The sequence below is a fragment of the Heteronotia binoei genome, chromosome 15, assembly GCF_032191835.1.
Source record: "Heteronotia binoei isolate CCM8104 ecotype False Entrance Well chromosome 15, APGP_CSIRO_Hbin_v1, whole genome shotgun sequence".
NCBI lineage: Eukaryota > Metazoa > Chordata > Lepidosauria > Squamata > Gekkonidae > Heteronotia > Heteronotia binoei.
Window position 1 is genome coordinate 12,682,916 of NC_083237.1, and position 26,467 is coordinate 12,709,382.

At 50.9% G+C, this 26,467-nt stretch overlaps 1 protein-coding gene across 1 annotated transcript; it reads right to left on the minus strand.

Moving 5' to 3' along the window:
• Nucleotides 1–26,330, minus strand: RPGRIP1 (RPGR interacting protein 1). Its single transcript, XM_060254730.1, is given in 16 exon segments — nucleotides 1–255; nucleotides 3,636–3,817; nucleotides 5,364–5,697; nucleotides 7,375–7,523; nucleotides 7,944–8,088; nucleotides 8,090–8,191; nucleotides 8,193–8,395; nucleotides 11,266–11,383; nucleotides 12,556–12,726; nucleotides 14,416–14,588; nucleotides 16,580–16,710; nucleotides 17,150–17,223; nucleotides 20,278–20,424; nucleotides 21,512–21,535; nucleotides 23,460–23,565; nucleotides 26,183–26,330. Coding segments are annotated over 16 exon segments (2,409 nt in total). The 5' UTR covers nucleotides 26,278–26,330.
• Nucleotides 26,331–26,467: the final 137 nt, after the last annotated feature.

The following is a 26,467-nucleotide window of genomic DNA, read 5'->3' on the forward strand; positions in this document are numbered from 1 at the left end:
CTAATAAGCCTGGGCCTTCCCTCTCACCTTCTGGATGGCGCTGTGCACAGCTTCCTTTCCTCCGCCTCTTCTGGCTTCTGTCGCTGAACTCACTTGAGCTGCTCTTCTGGTTCCGTTTTCCAGCTCCACGTGTTTCTGAAGGTGCCTCTCAGGCTCTGGCAAGCTGAGACGTGGCTTCTTCCTCTGGTGCTGGGAGCGCAAAGGAGTGGTGGGGCTGGGAGCTGGTTTGTGCAGCACCGGAGCAGAGGCCCCGCCCTGCCCAAAAGCAAGGTAAGAGAGAAGAAGAGAAAGATGAGATTGGATTGATCCCCTGCCCTCCGCAACCTGAAGGGGTCTCAAGCTTACAATCTCCTTTCCTTTCCTTCCCCATCCCCCACAACAGACTCCCTGTGAGCAACGTTCCCTCTAAGCTGCAAAGACTTGTGAGCAAAAATTCTACTTTGTGAGCTCCTGATATAAAAGCTGTGAGCTACTGGCATTAAAGTGGTGAGCTACAGCATAAATGATTGTGTTCTGAGGTCTTCCTTCCTGAGCTAAGCCAAAAATGTGTGAGCTGGAGGCTAAAAATCTGTGAGCTAGCACATGCTAACTCAGCTTAGAGGGAACACTGCCTGTGAGGTAGGTAGGACTGAGAGAGCTCTGACAGAAACTGTTCTGGAGAGAACGGCTCTGAGAGAGTTATGACTGACCCAAGGTCACTCCAGCAGCTGCAAGTGGAGGAGTGGGGGATCCAACCCGGTTCTCCCAAGACAAGAGTCCGTGCAGTTAACCGCTACACCAACTGGTCCTGGTAAGTTGGTGCCTGGCCAGCATCTATGCTATGGTGTTGCTTCCGGTTGCCACTGAGAAATGCTGGCATGCCACTCCCTTGTTTCCCCCAGCAACGAACAGGGGTGCCGGGAGGTCTCATGTTAGAGAGGGACGCTGGCAAGCGTTGTGAAAAGGGTCCTGACCTCTCTGTCTTTCTAGCTGTACTGCCCCCTCGGAAGTCTGTCTGTGCCAGTTCTATGTAGGGTTGCCAAGTCCAGTTCAAGAAATATCTGGGGACTTTGGGGGTGGAACCAGGAGACTTTGGGGGTGGTGCTAGGAGACATTAGGGGTGGAGCCAAGATCAAGGCTGTGACAAGCATCATTGAACTCCAAAGGGAGTTCTGGCCATCACATTTAAAGGGACGGCACACCTTTTCAATTCCTTCCTTCCATAGGAAATAATGGATAGGGGCACATTCTTTTGGGGCTCACAGAATTGGACCCCCTGGTCCAATCTTTTTAAAACTTGGGGGGCATTTTGGGGAGAGGCACTAGATGCTATACTGAAAATTTGGTGCCTCTACCCCAAAAAACAGCCCCCCAGAGCCCCAGATACCCACAGATCAATTTTCCATGATTTTCTATGGGAATAAATCTCCATAGGGAATAATAGAGTTCCCAGCAGATATTTCCCTCCCCTCCCCCCGCTTTCTGATGACCCTGAAGCGGGGGGATGGCCTCCAAACCGGGGGATCCCCTGCCCCCACCTGGGGATTGGCAACCCTAGAACAGGGGTGCTGGGAGGTCTCATGTTAGAGAGGGAGGCTGGCAAGCGTTGTGAAAAGGGTCCTGACCGCTCCGTCTTTCTAGCTGCGCTGCCGCCTCGGAAGTCTGTCTGTGCCAGTTCTATGAGGCGGTGCTCAGCCCGTTCCTTCTAATAGGGTCACGCGTCACCACGCAGGGGTGGGCAACGTCAAACCACCTGAGATTGTCTTTTGCCCCTGTTGTGCATGTGGACTCTAGTGAGGACTGAAATGGGTGTTCCTGCCGGGCTCGTTGGAGCCATACGAACGAACGGAGCTTGGGGACTTGGCAACAATGGGCAGCAGGATCCGAATCCCTGCACCAATCACCAATCACGGCTCGCACCAATCACGGCTCGCCTGCTGGTTTGAATGGCCCAACACCGTGCTTGCACGGGAACCCTGAGTTATATATAGTTGGCCCCGCGGCCCAGTTCCCCGGTCTTAAAGGGCCGTCCACCTTATGCTGTACCTAATAAAGAGCTGACGTTCACTATCACCTCGCCTCTTCCCTGTATCAAACCCGCTATATCAGGGGTGGCCAATGGCAGCTCTCCAGATGTTTTTGCCTACAACTCCCATCAGCCCCAGCCACATGGCCAATGGCTGGGGGTGATGGGAGTTGTAGGCAAAAACGTCTCGAGAGCTACCGCTGGCCACACCTACGCTATATTATAGCCCCAAAAACCAGACAGCAAAATCGGGTTTCATTTTGGGCAGGAGCTCACAGGAACAGAGCTCTGGAACGTCTAAATGTTATTGTGCTCTTTCTTTCTTACCCCCCTCCCTCCCTCTCTCTCTCTCTCTCTCCCCCCCCCCCCCGGCTCTTTCTTTCCCTCCTCCCTCTGTCCCCTCCTCTCTCTGAAGATGTGTGCAGGAACATAAACAGTCGAGCTTCTGGCCTCCCTTGTTCAAGCCCCCTGTGAGAATTTTGATGAACTCGTAAGATTTGACAAACTTGCTAATTCCCCCCCCCCCCCCCGCAAAAAAGGGGAAACTAACCAAAACATTTAAAGCAGACAGATGAAAATCTTCATCATAACACTGTTGCCACACAGGAGAAAGTAATTTAAAAAGCATGATGGGGAAAAAGGAAAGGTCCCCTGTGCAAGCACCAGTCATTTTCGACTCTGGGGTGGCATCGCATCACGACGTTTTCACGGCAGACTTTTGACGGGGTGGTTTGCCATTGCCTTCCCCAGTCATCTACACTTTGCCCCCAGCAAGCTGGGGATTCATTTGACTGACCTCAGAAGGATGGAAGGCTGAGTCTACCTGGAGCCAGCTACCTGAATCCAGCTTCAGCCAGAATCGAATTCAGGTCGTGAGCAGAGATTTCAAACCGCAGTCCTGCAGCTTTACCACTCTGCGCCAAGGGGCTCTTCCGCGGGGTTTTATTAGGACAATTATAATTCAAGAAGTATTTTAAGGTAGATGCTGAGCTGATATCATTTAGTACCCCTTCTGGTGATGTCAGGGGTGTGCGGCAGATGCAAGTGAGTCATGCAAATGAGTTGTGCTAATGAGCTCTGGCACCTCTTTTTCTACAAAAGGACCCCTGAGCATTAAGGATTTACAAAGTAAAAAACTGTACCAGAGCTAAGAAGACAAGTCCACTAGGATTAGCTGTAGGACACATTGGCTTAGCTGTCATCTACTCCACCAGTTTTCTCTGTTCCCATAAGAACATAAGAGAAGCCATGTAGGGTCAGGCCAATGGCCCATCCAGTCCAACACTCTGTGTCACATAAGAGAAGCCATGTTGGATCAGGCCAATGGCCCATCCAGTCCAACACTCTGTGTCACACAGTGGCAAAAAAAACAACAACCCAGGTGCTATCAGGAGGTCCATCAGCAGGGCCAGGACACCAGAAGACCTCCCACTGTTGCCCCTCCCAAGCACCAAGAATACAGAGCATCACTGCCCTGGACAGAGAGTTCCATCAATACACTGTGGCTAATAGCCACTGATGGACCTCTGCTCCATATGCTGATCCAATCCTCTCTTGAAACTGTCTGAAAAGGCCTGTGCCCAGAACAACACAAAATCTGAGGACGGATCCTAACCTTGAGCTTTCTTACCGAGCTCTGCAGTGCAGCTCGTTCCTTCTCAATTTGCAGCTCCAAAGACCGCTGATGGGCCTCGCGATCCAAGGCTGCCTTCCGCAGGGAATCCTCCGGGGGCGCATAAAGAAGCTTCCACTCCAGGCTCAGGCTGATGGAACCGCTGGCCTTCCCCGTCGGGTCTGTGAGCACAAAGTCTCCTGGGGAAGAGGAGAACGAGAAGCGGAAGGGGTTGATGTAGTGGTTAAGTGTGCGCACTCTTATCTGGGAGAACTGGGTTTGATTCCCCACTCCTCCGCTTGCCGCTGCTGGAATGGCCTTGGGTCAGCCATAGCTCTCGCAGAGTTGTCTTTAAAAGGGCAGCGGCTGTAAGAGCTCTCTCAGCCCCACCTACCTCACTCACAGGGTGTCTGTTGGGGAGGAAGGTAAAGGAGATTGTGACAGCTCTGAGAGTATAGAGTGGGATATAAATCCAATTTCTTCTTCTGATGTGGGCAGTGGTGGAATTCAGGATGGGCTTGGCTCACCTAGCTGTTATTATGAGGTGACTGAAAATGCCAACTTCTGGTCACCCTAGGGCAGGCCTCATTTTGGGCAGGAGGTCACAGGAGCAGAGCTCCAGAACCTCTAAATTTTTATTGTGCTCTTTCTTCCCCCCCACCCCCCACCCCCAATAGTCGCCTCTGGGCTCCATTGTTCAAACCTCCTGTGAGAATTTTGCTGAACTCTAAGATTTGACAAACTTCGTAATATGTTTCCCCACAAAAAATGGGAAAATAACCAAAACATAAAGCTGACGGATGAAAATCTTCATCCTGCCACTGTGGCCATATAGGAGAAAGTAATTTAAAAAGTATGAGGCCCCAAGGTGCAGAGTGGTCAGCTGCGGTACTGCAGTCCAAAGCTCTGCTCATGACCTGAGTTCGATCCCGGCAGAAGCTGGGTTTAGGTAGCCAGCTCAAGGTTGACTCAGTCTCCCATCCTTCCGAGGTTGGTAAAATGAGTAGAAGAAGAAGATATTGGATTTATATCCCGCCCTCCACTCCGAAGAGTCTCAGAGCGGCTCACAATCTCCTTTCCCTTCCCCCCCCCCACACAACAGACACCCTGTGAGGTGGGTGGGGCTGGAGAGGGCTCTCACAGCAGCTGCCCTTTCAAGGACAACCTCTGCCAGAGCTATGGCTGACCCAAGGCCATGCTAGCAGGTGCAAGTGGAGGAGTGGGGAATAGGTTCTCCCAGATAAGAGTCCGCACACTTAACCACTACACCAAACTGGCTCTCCTGAGTTTTGAATCCTGGCTGGGTGACCTTGGGCCAGTCACTTCTGCTATCAGCCTAACCAACTTCACAGGGTTGTTGGGAAGATAAAACGAGAAAGGCAGAACCATGCACGCTGCACTGTTCTCCTTAGAGGACCAGGGCGGGCCCTGCCACTAGGCAAACTAGGCAATTGCCTAGAGAGTCGGCCTTCTGACGGTGCCAAATTGGGCATCCTCCATGTGAATCGTTGATGCTATCAGTGCAGTGGAGGGTGTGTGTGTGCCAGAAATCAGCCTTGCCTAGGTGTCAGTCTAGGGCCAGCCCTGTAGAGGATGGGCAGTACGAGTATAGCCAAGCAGAAAACAGACAGCTGCCATTTGTGAGGAGGCTGGCCCACAGCAACAAAGGTAGAGATGGAGGACACAAAGGCCTAGGCAACTTGGTATACACAGATATATTGGGAACGGAAGATCTACACGTCTCACCTGTGACACTGCGTCCATGTGCTAGCGGCAATAGTGGGATCTGAGCTTTGCCCAGGTAATTCCCAGGTTCGATTTCTTCGTCGTCAAACACATACACCCACAAGCTCTCCCGGAGCAAGTAATAGTGCAGCTCCGGCGTGACCCTCAGAGGGAAGCTGCGCAGGTCTCCGAAGTGGGGGTTGTTGCTGGAAGGGACGATGACGGTGTCATGATCTGGGAAGGTGAAGAACTGATACATGGCGTAGGGGCTGGGCTGGGAGCCGAGCCAGCGGCTGCGCAGGCCGGCGCAGCCTTCAATCCGCACGCTGAACTCATTCCAACCTGGGCCCATAACCTGAGGTGGGAAAGGGAGGTGCCGGGGTTAAGCACAGTTGAGAAAACCACGGTTGTGGTCCAAGCCCCGAGACTCGCTGATTTAAGGGGGATGCCCAAACAGACAATGAGAGACCAGCATCCTGTCGAACTTGTGAAGAAATACACAGGGAATTTGGCGTTTAGGGTTTTGTGAATATCCACAAAAAGTGAGGGGCGTCGTATAACAGGAAGATTCCCTCACACCCTTTCTACTTAGAAAAGTCCTAAGTAATGCCCAAGACCTGGTGAGAGATGTACAAGTGATTGCACTGCTTGTGAACAGTGACTATAATGTTATTGACGTCAACGTTTGTACAAATAGGGAGCTGCCCCCAAAAGACCAGCACAACCACTTTTAAACTTGAAAAGGGGTAACTCCTCTGAGATGAGGGGGCATATGAAGAGGAAACTGAAAGGAAAGGTAAAAAGGGTCAAAACCCTTGGGGAGGCTTGGAGACTAAACTACAATCCTAGACACTCAGATAAAATATATTCCACAGGTTAGGAAAGGCACAGAAATAGGTATAGAAAAAGGCCTGCATGGTTAACAAACAAAGAAGATATTGAAGAAGAAGAAGATATTGGATTTATATCCCGCCCTCCACTCCGAAGAGTCTCAGAGCGGCTCACAATCTCCTTTACCTTCCTCCCCCACAACAGACACCCTGTGAGGTGGGTGGGGCTGGAGAGGGCTCTCACAGCAGCTGCCCTTTCAAGGACAACCTCTGCCAGAGCTATGGCTGACCCAAGGCCATTCCAGCAGGTGCAAGTGGAGGAGTGGGGAATCAAAGTAATGGAAGCTGCAAAAGGTAAGAAGGTTTCCTTTAAGTGGTGGAAGGCTAGTCTCAGTAGGGTTGCCAAGTCCAATTCAAGAAATATCTGGGGACTTTGGGGATGGAGCCAGGAGACTCTGGGGGCGGAGCCAGGAACAAGGGTGTGACAAGTATAATTGAACTCCAAGGGAGTTCTGGCCATCACATTTAAAGGGACAGCACACCTTCCTTCCATAGGAAATAATGAAGGATAGGGGCACCTTCTTTGGGGGCTCATAGAATTGGACCCTCTGGTCCAATCGTTTTGAAACTTGGGAGGTACTTTAGAGAGAGACACTAGATACTATACTGAAAATTTGGTGCCTCTACCTCAAAAAATAGCTCCCCCAGAGCCCCCGAAACCCCCAGATCAATTCCCCATTATACCCTATGAGAATCGATCTCTACAAAGGGAATAATGAAGTGCTCAGCAGATGTTTCCCCACCCCCACCCCACCCCCGTTTCTGGTGACTCTGAAGAGAGGGCTTGGCCTCTCTACTCACGAGTTGCTGCCAACTTCTTCAAAGTAACACAGACACCCCATCCCAAGAAGAAGCCTTTCTCAAGTAGAGACTGAAGCCTCCAGAGCTGGAAACGCACATGGCCCTCTGGGGGCGGGGCTTCCCCTGCTGGCCAGCTGACTGGTGGCGGGAAGGAGCCTGGGAAAGCGGAAGAACCCCCGCTGGGACCTGGGGATTGGCAAGCCTAAGTCTCAGTGAGGTTAACAGGGTGCTTTTTTTTCCATAGAAAAAGCCCAGCAGGAACTCATTCCACGACCCCGTAAGGAGAAGAGCACTACATGTGCAAATAAGTTCTCACTTGGCCCATGCTCCCCTTTCCTCACCCTCTCTTGGGTGACAGGAGCCCGTCGCACTCCCGCAGACAGGTAACCCAAGGCTTTGGTCTGCTGGCGGTGCAGCCTCAGGATCTGCTCGATCGGAAAACGAAGCCTCACCCAGTACTCCAGAAGGCCGTAGTCCTCGCCGTTGGGACCTACAGGGACGCAGGCGAAGGTGTGGTGGGAATTGGGCAAGCCGGGATGTCAGGATGTGGAGGTAGGAAGGGGAGCGTGGAACCAAGAGACGCAAAGGAGGCGAGGAAAGGTGGAAACATGGTTAGGTTTGTTGATGGCTCTGCCATGAACCACAAATGGGTCCTCTCGAGCGCAGCATGCACCGAAGGCTAAGGGTTGCCAAGTCCAATTCATGAAATATCTGAGGACTTTGGGGGCGGAGCCAGGAGACACTGGGGGTGGAGCCAGCAGCAAGGTTGTGGGCGGGGTATAAATCCAAATCCAATATCATCATCTTCTTCTTCTCCTCCCCAAACCCTACCCTCCAAGACTCCGTCCCCAAATCTTCAGGAATTTCTCAACCCAGAGTTGACAACCCGGCGGGGCGAAGCGATTCTCACCGTGTAGCACAGCTGTGGCGTGCACCTGTTCCCCGCTCCCCAGGACTTCTCCGAAACGCAGCCAGCAGGAAGCCAGGGTGGTGTGGTCCACAGCCGAAGCGAGGTGGAGGTCCAGGCGGGCGGCGGCCCCTTGCAAGTACTGCAGGGAACAAAGGCTCCGCCCGCACCACATACTGGGAAGTGAAGCCGTAGCGGGGCCGAGGGCCACGCGCCAGGGGCGTGGAGTGGGTCTCGAAGTCGTAAAAGGCAATAAGTGCAAAAGGTGGAGGGCTCCGGGTCCCCCAGCAGACGGAGCAGCTCGGCCGACAGCACCGCGCCGGAGATATGCAGCTCCAGGAGGTTCTCGCCAAGTTGCAGACGTGGGCTCGTCCGGTCAGGGTCCGTAGTCACGTCGCCCTCGTCGGGTAGAAATGGGAGCCTCCTGGTCCCATAGGCCACATCCTTCAACTGTGCTGGAGGGAGGAGAGGGGAAGAGCCGTGAAGGCCCATTCCTCTGAGCCCTACCTGGAGAGCAGCCACGTGGACCCCTGTGCAATGGACTGGCAAGTGGCTCTGCGTAGCTTTGTGACTAAGCTTGGCTACCTGGCGCAAAGATGCTCTTGTGTAGCTTAAAGCACACTGCTGAACTAGTTCTGGGAACAGGATTAACTGTTCCAGATATCCTAACACAGGGGTGTCAAACATGCAGTCCAGGGGCCGAATCAGGCCCCCAAGCAGCTGGTTGTCATCTGCTTCCTTCTCCCTTTCTCTTGCTTCCTTCTGCATCACTAGGGTTGCCAAGTCCAATTCAAGAAATAACTGGGGACCTTTGGGGGTGGAGCCAGGAGACATTGGGGGTGGAGCCAGGAGCAAGGTTGTGATAAGCATAATTGAATTCCAAAGGGAGTTCTGGCCATCACATTGAAAGGGACCTCACACCTTTGAAAGGCCTTCCCTCCATTGGAAATAATGAAGGATAGGAACACCTTCTTTGGGGGCTCGTAGAACTGTACCCTCTGGTCCAATCGTTTTAAAACTTGGAGGGTTCTTTGGGGAGAAGCACTGGATGCTATGCTGAAAGTTTGGTGCTTCTATCTCAAAAAAATACCCCCCCCCCCCGGACCCCAGATTCCAACAGATCAATTCTCCATTATTCCCTAAGGGAATCGTTCTCCACAGGGAATAATGCAGTGCCCAGCAAACATTCCCTCCCCCCCCACGCTTTCTGATGACCCTGAAGCGGTGGGAGGGCCTCCAAACTGCCCCCACGTGAGGATTGGAAACCCTATGCATCACACCTTGCTTTGCAAGGATTGCTCAAATCACACAGGAGCTACAGAGCAAAACCTCTATTTTCTTCATTGGCTGAGGCTCCTCCCTTGGGGAGGAAGGGAGGGAGATAGAGCTTGCTTTGTCAGGCTCTCTCAATCGCACAGCAGAACTACTGAGCCAAGCTTCCCTTCCTTCTATTGGCTGAGGCTCCTCCCCTCCTGGTCGCTGGGGGAAGGAAGGAAAGAGCCAGAGCTTCCTTTACCCAGTTCACACAGGAATGACACAGGAGAGATACAAAGAAGACCAATGTGTGGTCATGTTTTAAGCATGTTTTATTTTAAGGTTTTTTTTAACAAAAAATCTTTAATGGTGTTTGTCTGTGTGCTTTATAAAGTTTATATCTCTGCTACCTGTCATTGCGTTTTACGATACACATGGCCCAGCCCAACGAGGTCTCATTTATGTCAGATCTGGCCCTCATGATTTTGACAACCCTGTCCTAATGGGCCCAGGGTCTGGGAAGTTCCCTGCTCTGCCATGGAGGCTCGCTGGGTGACCTTAGGCCTGTCACAAAATCTCAGCGTGACCTACCTCACAGTGTTGTTGTGAGGATAAAATGGAGGAGAGGGGGAATTATTTGGGCCCTCATCGGGGAGAAAGAGGGGTGTCGACAATTTATTTATTTACCTTAAATTTCTATCTCGCCCTCTCCGCAAGCGGAGTCAGGGCGGCTCACAATCAATTTAGATATCTGCACTTACAATTTAAAAACCAATACAATACAATTACAATTAAAACATTCAAAAAAAAAAACATTCTATGGCAGGAGTGGCCAACGGCAGCTCTCCAGATGTTTTTTTGCCTACAACTCCCATCAGCCCCGGCCACTGGCCATGCTGGCTGGGGCTGATGGGAGCTGTAGGTAACAAACATCTGGAGAGCTACCGTTGGCCACCCCTGCTCTATGGTGCTGTCTTCAGTATAGGCCGATTCTTTTCCTGCTGGTGATCAGATAGTAATAATAATAATAATAATATTTTATTTTTATATCCCGCCCTCCCCGCCAGGCGGGCTCAGGGCGGCTAACAGACATGGGAGTCCCATGATTCACATAAAACAACATAACAGACATGAGAGTCCCATGATTCACATAAAACAACATAACAATTTAAATATATCAATTACAAATAAGTTATTTAAAATAGGTAAAACATATAAAATAGGTGCTAAAATGCTGTAATCATAATGTACACAAGATGGCTAGATGTCCGCTCGTTAAGTTAATCAGGTTCTATCTCGAAAGCCAGCTGGAAAAGAAATGTTTTGCAAGCCCTGCGGAATTGGTTCAGGTCCCGCAGGGCTCGCACCATCTCTGGAAGGTCGTTCCACCAACGAGGGGCTATCACCGAGAAGGCCTGCTCCCTAGTAGCCTTCAACCTAACTTCTCTTGGCCCAGGGATTGTTAGTAAGTTCTGAGAACTAGACCTCAGTGCTCTCTGGGGCACATATGGGGAGAGGCGGTCCTTTAGGTAGGCAGGTCCTCGGCCATATAGGGCTTTAAAGGTGATAACCAGCACCTTATAGCGAACACGGTATACAACCGGCAGCCAATGCAGATTCCGCAGCCCAGGCCGCGCAGGCTCCCACCGTGGTAGTCCCTCCAGCAGCCTGGCCGCCGCGTTCTGGACTACCTGAAGTCTCCGTGTTTGGTACAAGGGCAGCCCCATGTAGAGGCTCTTTAAAGATGTGGGGTGGCAGTCTTCTCCCAGGTCAGATGTGAAATGCCTGTCGGAACAGTTCTGTCTTGCGAGCCCTGCGGAAGGCAGAAAGATCCCGCAGGGCCCTTATAGCCTCCGGGAGCACGTTCCTGGTGCTGCCACCGAGAAGGCCCTAGCCCTTGTGGAGTATAATCTGGCCTCCTTTGGTCCAGGGATGGGCAGTAGATTTTGTGTCCCTGAATGCAGAGCTCGCTGGGGAACATGCGGAGAAAGGCGGTCCCGTAGATAGGCAGGCCCCTGACCACAAAGGGCTTTAAAGGTCAATACCAACACCTTGAACAATGAAAACAGACCTTCGAGTTGGCGGATGCGAGCGCTCCGCAGGTCCAGGAGTCGGGCCATGCTCTGCTCCTTCTCCTCGTGGGCCTTCTTCTCCTGCTCAGCCCTCAGCACCACCGCATCCAGCTCTGCCTTGGAAAGAGTAGGGTCAAGTCAGGCTGAGGTCCCTCAGTGGCTATTAGCCACAGCGTATGGTTGGAACTCTCTGTCTGGGGCAGTGACACTCTGTATTCCTGGTGTTTTGCGGGGGGGGGGGGGGGCACAGTGGGAGGACTTCGAGTGTCCTGGCCCTGCTGATGGACCTCCTGATGGCACCTGGGCTTTTTGGCCACTGTGCAACACAGAGTGTTGGACTGGATGGGCCATTGGCCTGATTCAACATGGCTTCCCATATGTTCTTATAAACATCTAGAGCAGAGGTCCATCAGTGGCTATTAGCCACAGGATATTGATGGAACTCTCTAGGGCAGTGATGCTCTGTATTCTGGGTGCTTGAGGGGGTGCAGTGGGAGGGCTTCTAGTGTCCTGGCCCCACTGATGAACCTCCTGATGGCCAGTGTTCCCTCTAAGATGAGTTAGTGTAAGCTAGCTCACAGTTTTTTAGCCTCCAGCTCACACATTTTTGTTTTAGCTCCAGAAAAATGGCCCCACAGCAAGCTAATTTATGCAGTAGCTCACAATTTTAAAGCTAGTAGTTCACAAAGTAAAAATTTTGCTCACAAGACTCCACAGCTTAGAGGGAGTATTTTTCAAGACCTGGTTCTGCCTAAACTTACTTTCCCGGCACCGATCCGGGAAGTCTCACTTATCCATCTCCTTCCCCAGCTGATCCCTTCAAAAATGCCTCTTAGAACGAATATAATGTAAGAGCAACAGTAAAACTAAGTCTAGGGTGAGCTAAGCTTTCTCCTGACTTCAGAGGCGTATATCCCTGTGCTGATCCACCAATCATTCCTTCTCTTTTATCTACTTCATATCATCAAATGTTCATTCATTGCCTTTAAAGAAACAGCACAATCTATCCCAAACAATTTGCCAAACTGCTGTGGAGAAAGGGCGAAGGTAGGTTTCTTGATGATGGCATGGATACTAGCCAATCGGCCCTGTGCAGAATCAGCTTCAACTGCAAACTCACAGACTGGTTTTCACCTAATTGAATTCTGGAGAGAAATTTGTTTGCCTGACAAGAAGGTGACTGGTAGGTCCCTCTGCTGTCCAATTAATATTCTGCTTGTCCACAAATTGAGTCCTCCAGAACCCTCTGAGCCAACTGCTTGCTGGATAGCTCACTCTCCTCATTTTACCTGGTAGTCCCGGTTGATGCGGTGCTGCAAGATAAGCATGTCCCGGGTCTTCTCTAACTCCAGTATAGTCTCCGCGTGGGCCGCTTCAGTCTCATGGAGCTTGCGCTTTAGGCTGCGTTGGGCCTCATCTAGATCTGTCTCTTTTGACAGAAACTCCATGTACGGGAGCTGCTGCAAGAGGAAAACCATGATGGGAGAGGAGAACAGGACAAAACGCATCAGCAAACAGAAACCCAACAAATGCACCCCTTTGGACGATAGGCTCCTGTTCTGACCAAAGATTTGTTGTTCTGTTGCTTCTGTCTGCTGTTGCCTGCTTTAATTCATTCAGGCCATGTTAACTAGGAGTAAGAACATAAGAGAACATAAGGGAAGCCATGCTGGATCAGGCCAATGGCCCATCTAGCCCAACACTCTGTGTCACACAGGGGCCAAAAAACCCAGGTGCCATCAGGAGGTCCATCAGTGGGACCAGGACACTAGAAGCCCTCACACCGTTGCCCACCCCCCAAACACCAAGAATACAGAGTATCACTTGCCCCAGACAGAGAGTTCCAACAATATGCGTTAGCTAACAGCCACTGATGGACCTCTGCTCCATATGTTTATCCAATCCCCTCCTGAAGCTTGTTATGCTTGTAGCACTGTGGCAGTGAATTCTATGTGTTAATCACCCTTTGGGTGAAGAAGTACGTCCTTTTATCCGTTCTAATGGGAAGGGGTACAGTGAGCAGAATTACATATAGCTGGTGAGCAGCAGTTACGAATGCAAAGTTTCATACCACTTTGCATTCTTAACCCCTGCCCACCAGCTATATGTAGATCTGCTCATTGTTCCCCATTCCATTGTCTGATGAAGTGTGCTGGCATACAAAAGCTTACATTCTGAATAAAACTTTGTTGGTCTCAAAGGTGCGACTGGACTCCTACTTTGTTTCCCCCATCTTCCTCTTTGTCCAAAAACATCCTGATAATGAGTCAGCCCATACCAGTCTATCTAGGGCTGCCAAGCCCCCGGTCTGGGCGGGAATCTCCCGCTGGGGAGGTTCTCAACCCGCCGGCCCACATTGGGCCGGCAGGAGGAACCTCCCCATGTTGCTGGCGCGATGATGTCACCCGGAAGTGATGTTATCAAAATGGTGGTGCCTATGTGGGGCTACTCTAGGCGTTTCCGGGAAAACTCGATGGTTTTCCCCGGATGCTGTAGCCATTTGGGAGGTAAAACTCTATGGCACAATAGGTACCATAGAGATTTAATCTCCCAAATGGCTAGAGCGTCCGGAAAAACCATAGAGTTTCCCTGAAAACGCCTAGAGCGGCCCTGCATGGGCGCTGCCATTTTGTTGATGTCACTTCCAGGCGACGTCGTTTCGCACAAACAAATGTCCCCCCGCCAGGGGATGAAGAGGACTTGGCAACCCTAAGTCTATCTAACTCAGTATTGCAGCTAGCACGGGGTCTCTTGGGTCTCAGGCAGAGAAAAGGTCTTTCCTATCACCGGCTGTCCTTTCCCATTTCCTTCCCTTGGGGTTGCCAATCCCCAGGTGGGGGCTGGAGTTGTCCCAGAATTACAACTGATTTCCAGACAGAAATCCTTTCCCCCGGAAAAAAATGGCTGCTTTGAATGATAGACTCTGTGTCATTATACCCCACTGAAGTCCCTCTCCTCCCCAAATTCTGCCCTCCCTAGATGCCAGCCCCAAATCTCCAGGTATTCCCCAACCCAGAGATGGCAACCCTACATCTCCAGCTTTCCCAGCTCCCAAATTCTCTTGTCGAACACAAGGCTCCTAGCCACACTTTACCTGCCCCCACCACCAGAGGTTCGCTTCCCTCAAGTATTTGCTCCCGTTACTAAACCTGGTTTCTTCCGGGTCCCATCTGGACAGGATTCGATTGAGGCTCTCGCTGCGCACTTTGGTTTTCCAAGATGGCCGCCTTCTCGTGGGAGGAATCGACTTCCTTGGCCTCTTTGGTTTCCTGAGCCAGTTCCAGCTGCTGTTTCACTTCCTGCTTCAGTTCCTCGTTCCGAGCTTGTGGGAGGAGACAGGGGGCCGGGCTGAATCACAAGAACTTGCCGCTTGGTATGTTTTCCGGGGGCCTCATGATTCTCTTCCCTCAACCAAAGCAAATGCGGCTCAGCCTCTGTAATGTCCATTTTTGGCTGTGGCTTCCCAGGTTAGAGTACTTACTGGGGCTGCCAATTCCCACGTGGGGTCAGGGGATCCCCCAGTTTGGAGACCCTCCCCCCACTTCAGGGTCGTCAGAAAGCGGGGGGGAGGGGAGGGAAATGTCTGCTGGGAACTCTGTTATTCCCTATGGAGATTTATTCCCATAGAAAACCATGGAGAATTGATCTGCAGGTATCTGGGGCTCTGGGGGAGCTGTTTTTTGAGGTAGAGGCATCAAATTTTCAGTACAGCATCTAGTGCCTCTCCCCAAAATATCCCCTAAGTTTCAAAACGATTGGACTAGGGGGTCCAATTCTATGAGCCCCAAAAGAAGGTGCCCCTATTCTTCATTATTTGCTAGGGAATGAAGGCATTGAAAAAGTTTGCCGTCCCTTTAAATGTGATGGCCAGAACTCCCCTTGGAGTTCAATTATGCTTGTCACAGCCCTGATCTTGGCTCCACCCCTAATGTCTCCTGGCTCCACTTCCAAAGTCCCCAGATATTTCTTCAATTGGACTTGGCAACCCTACTTCAGGGTCATCAGAGAGCGGTGGGGGGGGGGGGGGAATGCCTGCTGCACACTCCGTTATTCCCACTGAAGACCGATTCCCAAAGGGCAGCGTTTCCCATTTGCAGGGTCGTGACTCGGTACCGGGACACAGAAGCCTCAATACCAGGTCACCAGGGACGGCCCAACAGCCCCTCCCCTCTCTATTTATTTTCAGCGCTGCATGCCGCGCTGCATTCCAGCCCCTGCCCCCCCATGCCGCCACTGCATGTAGCACTCAGAGAGCTCTATAGAGACTGTACACTGGCCAGAAGCCCTCCCTTGTCCCTCTCTGAAGCTCGGAAACATCAGAGAGGGCAGGGAAAGCTCCTGGCTGGTGCGCAGTGTCTGTATCTCTTCCTGATCGTCCTCAGGGAGCAATACTGAGACTGCGTGCTGGTCGGAAGCCCTCCCCCGTCCCTTTCTGATGTTCGGAAACATCAGAGAAGGATGGGGAGAGCTCCAAGCCAGCAAGCAGTGTCTGTATGGCTCCCTGAGCATCCTCTGACCAGACGATAAGGAAAGAACTGGGCTACCGGGGGACGGGGGGAGTTTGGGAAACTCTGCCATAGGGTATAATAGAGAATTGATCTGCAGATATCTGGGGCTCTGGGAGGGCTGTGTTTTGAGGTAGAGGCACCAAATTTGCAGCGTGGCATCCAGTGCCTCTCCTCAAAGCACTCTCCACGTTTCAAAATGATTGGACCAGGGGGCTCCAAAATAAGGTGCCCCTGTCCTTCATTATTTCCAAAGGAGGGAAGGTGCTGAAAAGGTGTGCGGTCTCTTTAAATGTGATGGCCAGAGCTCCCTTTGGAGTTCAATTATGCTTGTCACAACTTTGCTCCTGGCTCCACCCCCAATGTCTCCTGGCTCCACCCCCAACGTCCCCAGATATTTCTTGAATTGGACTTGGCAACCCTAATGTGACTGAAAGTAAGCTGCAGCAGCCATTGCACGTCTATCTTCACCCCCCCTTGCACAGCTATTTTGTGACAGCCATTTTTTGGCTCTGCCCCACCATGCCGTGTCAGAATTTCAGAGGTGCCTGCAGGCTCTAAAAGTTTGGGGACCCCAATATACACACCTCTCCACTCTCTGTTTTATCCTTGCCATTTTGTGAAGTAGGTTAGGTTGAAAGTGCGCAACCAGCCTACAATCACACCGGGAGCTTCATGGCAGAGATACAGGTTAAACCCAGGTCATAAGCTGACACTAAAAACACTCTGTTTGTCACAGAGTCCACTCCTCCTCCTACACAGAGCCACTGCAAACCACTCCTGCAACCTGCCCCTCTCCCCCTCTCACCTCTTTCCTCTTCCAGCTGTTCCTGCAGCTGCTTCTTCTCCATCATCACCCAGCTAAGCTGTTCTTCCAAAGGAGGAACACTGTCCTTCTGAGGCACCATGTCCAGGTTTTGCCGGGCAGTGTTGATGCAGCTGAAGAGACAGAGCAAGGAATGGATCCCTATCGTGATTTACCACTTAAACTCCTAACTGAAGGGGCAGCATTGCAAAGAGTATCTTCTAGAGCCAGAATAACCATTTCCTACCACCTCAAAACATGGTCAAACAGGCATTTTCCTTACAACTCCTGAATACATTCTCCAGGTACCAACAAGGCCACTTCCCTCACAGTCCTTTCTTCCAGTCACAAAACTGATGTTTCTTCCAATCGTATCGCTCATTGTTGACTAGCATGAAGAATGCAAGATGGCGGTCTTTGAGGGAAGACAAATGGAGCAGCCATTCTCTCCAGGGGAGCTGATCTCTGCCTGCTGGAGATCAGCTGTAAAAGCAGGAGATCTCCAGGCCTCACCTGGAGGCTGTCAACCCTAGAGGCCACCTTTGCCGTTCATGTCTCCCAACCTTTCCTTACCTCTCCAGCAGTTTGTCATAATCTTCCTTAAGCAAGTCTCGCTCCTTCTGCAGGTCCCGGACTCTCACCCGAAACTGAAAAGGGTACACATGAACACATGAAGAAAAAGAAGAAGATATTGGATTTATATCCCGCCCTCCACTCCATCAAGGTCTGTATCGTCTACTCAGACTGGCAGCAGGTCTTCGGGGTCTCAGGTAGAAGTCTTCCTATCACTTCCTACCTGATCCTTTTAAGTGGAGATGCCGGGGATTGAACCTGGGACCTTCTGCATACCAAGCAGATGCACCACCATTTAGCCACCACCCCTCCCCATGAGACAGGATTCCGTTTCTGAGCAAGGTGTTACTCCTGGATAGTCAATCTAAAGTTCTTTGGAAACCTCCAAGGAAACCTCCAAAGAGTATAGTGAAGAGGGAAAGCAGCTTCACAATGACTTCACATAGTGACATCATTGTGGCGCGCGCAAAAAAAAATATGAGGGAGCTGGGAGGGTGGGGGGGCACAGCGCAGGGGTCTGGCTCTAGCGGCAGGATGCTTAGCGCCAGCCCTGCCTGCAGCCCCTGCTGCAGCCTGCAGGCCCCTTCTCAAAATCCCCTCTGACAAAGCTGTGGGGGAGAGGCAGAGAGAAGCAAATTTGGGGACAACGCCAGCAGCAGCCGCACCAGGCAAGTCGAGCAAAGAGCAGCTCAGTTGCTGGCCGTGCGTGCAGGCTGCGAGGGCTGCAAGCTGGCGGAAGGGAGGGGGGGAGATGGCTTGAGGCCCCTAAAGGCATGGAGGCCCATGGGCCAGTGTCTACTTGCCCTGATTGTTAATCCAGCCCTGATTTCATGCTGAGCTATTTTTCTTGTGCTCAGTTTTCCCCCTGCAATTGTTGTCAGGGGTCCCAGGTGAACAGAGAATCTACTAAGCTACCTAAGAAGAAGAAGATGATGATGATATTGGATTAATATCCCACCCTCCACTCTGAAGAGTCTCAGAGCGGCTCACAATCTCCTTTCCCTTCCTCCCCCACAACAGACACCCTGTGAGGTGGGTGGGGCTGCAGAGGGCTCTCACAGCAGCTGCCGTTTCAAGGACGACCTCTGCCAGAGATATGGCTGACCCAAGGCCATACTAGCAGGTGCAAGCGGAGGAGTGGGGAATCAAACCTGGTTCTCCCAGATAAGAGTCCGCACACTTCAACACCACACCAAACTGGTTCTACACCAAACTAAGCCTGCGATGCTCAGATCTCAGATACCTTTGATGGGATATTAGCAGGTTGCTCAAGGCACAGTGAAATTACTCAATGAGGCGGGTGCAGCTAAGGAAATGAAGTCACACATGGAGCCTTTTTATCTTAGTAAACTATCAAGGGTCCTTTATGATAAGGAACTCCATTCTAGCCAGGATAGACTAGAGATAGGGTTCTAATCTAATCAGGGCTTTTCTTGAGCAGGAACACATAAGAACGCAGTTGGGTTGTCACCAGGGAGGCGTGGCCTAATATGCAAATGAGTTCCTGCTGGGCTTTTGCTACAAAGAAACCTTGTGTGAGACAATGGTGATGTGGGGGGTGGGGCCTAATATGCAAATGAGTTCCTGCTGGGTCTTTTTTCTACAAAAAAGCCTTGAATCTAATTAACTAGGGCAGATGGAGCTGCCGAGGACAAGACAGAGAAGAAAGAGAGTGAGAAGGTGTCCAATACAAGGAAGGAAGATTCCAAGAGCATCAATCTACATGTCAAAGGTATAGTAGCAGAGGAGTGAAAAGGAAGGGGCGCACAGGCTCCTGACTAATCTTTCTCTAAGGCTGTCCATAGTCCTCCTCTAAAGCCTGAGTAGGGTTGCCTGGTCCAATTCAAGAAATATCTGGGGACTTTGGGGGTGGAGCCAGGAGAGATTGGGGGTGGAGCCAGAAGCCAGGTTGTGACAAGCATAACTGAACGCCAAAGGGAGTTTGGGCCATCAAATTTAAAGGGACCGCACACCTTTTTAAATGCCTTCCCTCCATTGGAAAGAATGAAGGACAGGGGCACCTTCTTTTGGGGCTCATAGAATTGGACCCCCTGGGCCACTCTTTTTGAAACTTGGAGGGTGCTTTGAGGAGAGGCACTGGATGCTATGCTGCAAATGTGGTGTTTCCACCTCAAAAAACAGCCCCAGATAACCTGCAGATAAAATCTCTGTTATATCCCATGGGAATTGGTCTCCATAGGGAATAATGGAGTGCCCAGCAGGCATTTCTCCCTCCCCTCCCTGCTTTCTGATGACCCTGAAGCAGAGAAAGGGCCTCCAAAACATTGCCTTCACATGGGGCTTTTTGTTGGAAAAGCCCAGCAGGGACTCATTTGCATATTAGGCCACACCCCCTGAAAACACCACTGCCTTCACACGGGGCTTTTGGTAGGAAAAGTCCAGCAGGGGCTCATTTGCATATTAGGCCACACCCCCTGACATCACCACTGCCTTCACACGGAGCTTTTTGTAGGAAAAGCCCAGCAGGGACTCATTTGCATATTAGGCCACACCCCCTGACAACACCACTGCCTTCACACGGGTTTTTTGTAGGAAAAGTCCAGCAGGGGCTCATTTGCATATTAGGCCACACCCCCTGACATCACCACTGCCTTCACATGGAGCTTTTTGTAGGAAAAGCCCAGCAGGGACTCATTTGCATATTAGGCCACACCCCCTGACAACACCACTGCCTTCACACTGAGCTTTTTGTAGGAAAAGCCCAGCAGGGACTCATTTGCATATTAGACCACACCCCCTGATGACACCACTACCTTCACACGGGGTTTTTTGTAGGAAAAGCCCAGCAGGGACTCATTTGCATATTAGGCCACACCCCCTGATTCCAAAGCAGCCAGAACTGCGTTCCTGCTCAAAAAAAGCCCTGCATGGAGGAGCAGATCTTGCTTACAGCCCTTCAGGTCCAAGTTCCAGACTCCGACACCTTTGCTCAGCACCCTGGGTGGGACGTCTGAATTTAGGTCTGGTTGCACTTGGCCCGGGACTGCTGCTGCTGATCACCATTTGGCAGGCAGGTTCCCAGAAGGTCAACTTTTGGGTGGGGGGAAGGAAGGAAGCCATAAAGTGTGAGCAGCACTGCTTTGGGATGAACCCCGAAGACCCTTTACCTCTTCTAGCGTCCCCTGCAACGGCAAAAGGCCCTCCAGCTGGCTCTCCAGGGCCATCACCTTCTGGGTCTCTTTCTTGAGTCGGCCGCTCATCTCTTCCACCTGAGCCAGCAAGGCCTCGCTGGCTGTCTTCAGGGTCTCTTGGTTCTGCAGGGGAAAGGAAAGATTCCTGAGATGTAGAGCCTCCGCATTGGCCCAGGAGACCTGGTTCAGTTCCCATAGTAGGGCCATCCTGAGATCTGCTGTATTTATGGCTCACTGGAGAAAATGGCTGTTTGGAGGGTGGGTGATACTGGCACCATATCCCAGCTGAACTTTATCCCCTCCTCAGGCTCTAACACCTCCAAGAACATAAGAAAAGCCATCTTGGATCAGGCCAATGGCCCATCCAGCCCAACACTCTGTGTCACACAATGGCCACAAAACCCAGGTGTCATCAGAAGGTCCACTGGTGGGGCCAAGACACTAGAAACCCTCCCACTGTTATCCCCGCCAGGCACCCAGAATACAGAGCATCACTGCCCCAGACACAAGAACAGAAGACAAGCCATGTTGGATTAGGCCAATGGCCCATCCAGTCCAACACTCTGTGTCACATAAGAACATAAGAGAGGCCACGTTGGATCAGGCCAATGGCCCATCCAGTCCAACACTCTGTGTCACACAGTGGCAAACAAAACCCAGGTGCCATCAGGATGTCTACCGGTGGTGCCAGGACACTAGAAGCCCCCCCACTGTGCCCCCCAAGCACCAAGAATACAGAGCATCACTGCCCCAGACACAAAAACATAAGAGAAGCCATGTTGGATCAGACCAATGGCCCATCCAGCCCAACACTCTGTGTCACACAATGGCCACAAAACCCAGGTGTCATCAGAAGGTCCACTGGTGGGGCCAAGACACTAGAAACCCTCCCACTGTTATCCCCGCCAGGCACCCAGAATACAGAGCATCACTGCCCCAGACACAAGAACAGAAGACAAGCCATGTTGGATCAGACCAATGGCCCATCCAGTCCAACACTCTATGTCACACAGTGGCCAACAAAACCCAGATGCCATCAGGACGTCCACCGATGGGGCCAGGACACCAGAAGCCCTCCCACTGTGCCCCCCCAAGCACCAAGAATACAGAGCATCAGTGCCCCAGACAGAGAGTTCCATCTATTCCCTGCAGCTAATATACAAGAATTCCAGAACCTGAAGCTGGCAACTCTCTGCACTAGAATATTTACCTGGTGGAGATGAGTCTCGTAAGTCTGCAGGTAAAGAAAACAAAGTTCTGAATTAATAGGTGTGCAGTGGGGAAGGAAGATATATTTTTTCTCCATGGATATCCCAGGGCCCTGGCTTGGAAAATGCAGAGTACTTAATTCACAAAAGATCAGTTTGCTACTAGAAAAATTATTATGTCCACAGATTTATGGGGAGCGAGATTTCTTGGCTATTACTACTGGTAGCATTTAGCTTTTATGGAACATCAAAAATGGGAAATCTATGCAGGGGGGCATGGAGAAGAAGAAGAAGAATTGCAGATTTATACCCCGCCCTTCTCTCTGAATCAGAGACTCAGAGTGGCTCACAATCTCCCTTATCTTCTTTCCCCACAACAGACACCCTGTGAGGTGGGTGGGGCTGAGAGGGCTCTCACAGCAGCTGCCATTTCAAGGACAACTCCTACGAGAGCTGTGGTTGACCCAAAGCCATTCCAGCAGCTGCAAGGTGTGGGGAATCAAACCCAGTTCTCCCAGATAAAAACCCACACACTTAACCACTACACCAAACTGGCTCTCCTCCAAACTGGAGGAGAACAGGTCAGGGGTGGAGAAGCAAAATATTAGAATGGAAGATGTCAGGGTTAAGCATAGTAGTAATACAAAACAATTGCACGGTGATAGTTTAAAAAAGATATAGAAAAACACCCGACACTAGGCAATATAATAATTGAGTCCAAAGCTGTATATTTCAGCCCAAGTCCATACGAAGACCCCAGGTTGTTTCAGTCTTCCACTGTGGTATGGGCTCTTCAATCAAGTTAATCCGGATGTCAAGTTAATTTTAATTTTACTTCTGATTTTCTGCAATCAAGCAATACGTGAACTTCCTGAAAAAAGTTCTTCCCAATCTCCTGATTTTCTATATCTTATCCGATATTATGAGCAATGGAATCAAACCGGACGTCTGAGGTGAATATTGCCTCGTGTCGGGTGTTCTTCTAGATCGGGATGAAGCACAGGACAGTGTGATAGCAGCCAGTAAGCTGAAGTGGTTCGACTGCAGGACTACAACTGTGGACAGAATTGGGTTCAAATCCCCGCTCTGCTGAGGAAGCTGCCTGGGTAATCTTGAGCCAGTCACACACACATTTTACCCAATACTCCCTCTAAGCTGTGGAGTCTTGTGAGAAAAAATCTACTTTGTGAGCTACTGGCATTAAAGCTGTGAGCTACTGCATAAATCAGTTCGCTCTAGGACCATCCTACCTGAGCTAAGGCAAAAATGTGTGAGAGGGGCTAAAAAACTGTGAGCTCAGACATAGAGGGAACACTCACTCTACTTTGCAGGGTTGTTGTCAGGGCAAGTTTGGTGTAGTAGTTAAGTGCATGGACTCTTATCTGGGAGAACCGGGTTCGATTTCCTGCTCTTCCACTCGCAGCTGCTGGAATGGCCTTGGGTGAGCCATAGCTCTGGCAGAGGTTGTCCTTGAAAGGGCAGCTTCTGTCAGAGCTCTCTCAGCCCCACCTACCTCACAAGGTGTCTGTTGTGGGGGGAGAAGATATAGGAGATTGTAAGCCGCTCTGAGTCTCTGATTCAGAGAGAAGGGCGGGGTGTAAATCTGCAATTCTTTTTTATAACAGGAACTGCTTTGCATATTAGGCCCCTGTGGTGGCTAATATCCAAGAGCTTACAGTAGGCCCTGTACGAAGAGCCCTGTAAACTCTTGGAGGATTGACTACATCAGAGGGGGGGGGGTGGCCTAATATGCAAAAAAGCTCCTGCTACCCCCCCCCCCAAAAAAAGGCCCTGATTGTTGCGTGAGGATAAAGCGGAGGAGAGGAGAACGATATAAGTCACTTTGCATCTCCGTTGGGGAGAAATGTAGGGGTGTAAATGAGGTAAATGAGAAGTAAATAATAAATATTGAGAGTAGAAAGGACTCAGAGAAAAGACGGCAGGTCTCACTTCCCGCAGGCCGGTCATCTGGGCTTTAGCGGTTGCCAGTTCTGAATTCTTCACCCTCAGTAGCTTCTGCAGCCGGATGAGTTCTACGTTGTCTTGGATGGCAGATCTAGGAGTTGAGCGAAACAGAGGAGTTGGTAGATACAGGGGCAGGCCATGACGCTAGGCCTCCATGCGAACCTACTGGCTAGCAACAATGGAGAGCTTTAAGGTTAAAACGGAGATCAACACTGTGGCTCAAGATGCCTTCAAGCAGATTCTACCGGCTCGTGTTTTCTTTCTTGAACTGAGAATCTTCCCATTCTTTTTTTTCTTAACTAAGGTTTGCGTTTCATCATCTCCAAGCTAGGACTGACATCCAGATTTTAACCTGATCCAAAGATCCTCCTGGACTAAACTCCCCCAATGGCAACAGGATAGGAGTTAAGGGCAGGCCTCAGATTCAGCAGGAGCTCACAGGAGCACAGCTCCTGAACCTTTCTGAGGCTTCTCCCTCTTCCTCCCCACCCACCTTGCCCATTGAGTAGTAGGTGCAGCTGCATAACAATCCCTAGATTAGGAGAGTGGGCAGCCAGCCAGCCACCAGAGGCTTTGCCACGCCCCCAGGAGCCTTCATTAACCCCTGGAGAAGCCTGCCCCACCCTTTCTCCACTTCTTATATGATTTTGGGTGGCAGGTGGCTTGCTGGCTTTTGGACTGGGAAAAGTGTGGCCAAGGAAAGCCCCAGGTGAGCAAGGCCTGCTTGGGCTGGCTGGATCTCTAGTCAGCCCAAGCAGGCCTCACTCACCCGGGGCTCTCCTTTCTTGCATTGGGTTGCTTTTGGCTGGGGGGAGGAGCACCATATGCTAATGAGTTATGCTAATGAGCTCTGCCGCCTATTTTTCTACAAAATGACCCCTGATTAAGGGTGACTGAAACGGTCCATTTTAACTGTTTTAGTCGACTGTACGTAAGTGCGGGGGATAACTTTTTCACTATATGCAGTTGCCATTTTGTGTGAACAAGATAATGTGCATATTTATGCACAAGCTGGTACCCTAAAAATGCACCTTGATTGTGGGTACCAAAGCAGGAAACTACATGGTGCAGCCTGATCTGATGACATGGATAAACACATGGAGCAGAAGTCCATTGGTGGCTATTAGCCACAGCGTATTGCTGGAACTCTCTGTCTGGGGCAAGTATTCTTGGTGCTGGGGGGTTAGGGTTGCCAAGTCCAATTCAAGAAATATCTGGGGACTTTGGGGGTGGAGTTTGGAGACTTTGGGGGTGGAGACAGGACATTAAGGGTGGAGCCAAGATCAAGGCTGTGACAAGCATAATTGAACTCCAAGGGGAGTTCTGGCCATCACATTTAAAGGGACGGCACACCTTTTCAATGCCTTCCTTCCATAGGAAATAATGAAGGATAGGGGCACCTTCTTTTGGGGCTTATAGAATTGGACCCCCGGTCCAATCATTTTGAAACTTGGGGGGTATTTTGGGGAGAGGCACGAGATGCTATACTGAAAATTCGGTGCCTCTACCCAAAAAACAGCCCCCCAAGAGCCCCAGATACTTGCGGATCAATTCTCCAAGATTTTCTATGGGAATAAATCTCCATAGGGAATAATAGAGTTCCCAGCAGACATTTCCCTCCCCTCCCCCCGCTTTCTGACGACCCTGAAGCGGGGGGAGGGTCTCCAAACCGGGGGATCCCCTGCCCCCACCTGGGGATTGGCAACCCTATGGGGGGTGGGCAACAGTGGGAGAACTTCTAGTGCCCTGGCCCCACTGATGGGACTCCTGATGGCACCTGGGGTTTATTTTAGCCACTGTATGACCCAGAGTGTTGGACTGGATGGGCCATTGGCCTGATCCAACATGGTTTCTCTTATGTTCTTATGTGACACAGAGTGTTGGACTGGATGGGCCACTGGCCTGATCCAACAGGGCTTCTCTTATGTTCTTATGTGACACAGAGTGTTGGACTGGATGGGCAGTTGGCCTGATCCAACATGGCGTCTCTTATGTTCTTATGTGACACAGAGTGTTGGACTGGATGGGCCATTGGCCTGATCCAACATGGCTTCTCTTATGTGACACAGAGTGTTGGACTGGATGGGCCATTGGCCTGATCCAACATGGCCTCTCATGTTCTTATGACATGGTCATTGTGCATATTTAGAAGACTACAGGATGTACCACTGAGCATGACAACCAGAAAAGACTTTTCTTTTTGGCTCCTGGTCACCGTCAATTTATGGTGACCTCTCATGGACTTTTTTTTAAAGGCAAGAGATGAACATAGGTGATTTGCCGCTGCCGTTCTTTGTGTAACAACCCTAGACTTCCTTGGTGGTCTCCATCCAAGTCCTAACCAGGGCTGACGCCGCTTAGGCTTCTGAGATCCGACAAGATCAGGAAAGTCTGGGCTAGCCAGGTCAGGGCAGATTTTAGCCAGTGCTTTTTTTGTAAAACAAAAAAACAAAACCAGCAGGAACTGATTTGCATATTAGGCCACACCCCTGATGGCACCGTTGTTTCCCACAGGACTTTTCTGTGGAGAAAGCCCAGGAGGAACTCATTTGCATATTCAGCCACACCCCCCAGATGCCAAGCGAGCTGAAATGGTATTCTTGTGCGTTCCTGCTCCCCACCCCCACGAAAGCTCTGATTTTAGCTAAGCTGAGCTCTGTCCTTCTAGCCCCAAAACATCAAGCTCAAGGCAAATAAAGCTGTCGTACCTGCGTGCTTGGGCTTCATGGTACCGCTGCAGAGACCAGTTGCTTTCCGGATCGGTCTCTCTGCCCTGCACAGAACTTGGCGTTTCAGAGTCCATTTCCAGCTCTGCCAGGATTAGGCTGTGGGTTCTGAAAAAGAAGCTCAAAGTGAACAAATTTAAGCTTTGGGGCTGACGTGAGAGATGTGAGGAGAAAATAGTAGGATATGGCCAGTGTTCCCTCTAACCCAGAGGTGTCAAACATGTGGCCCATGGGCCGGATCAGGCCCCCGGAGGGCTCCTGTCAGGC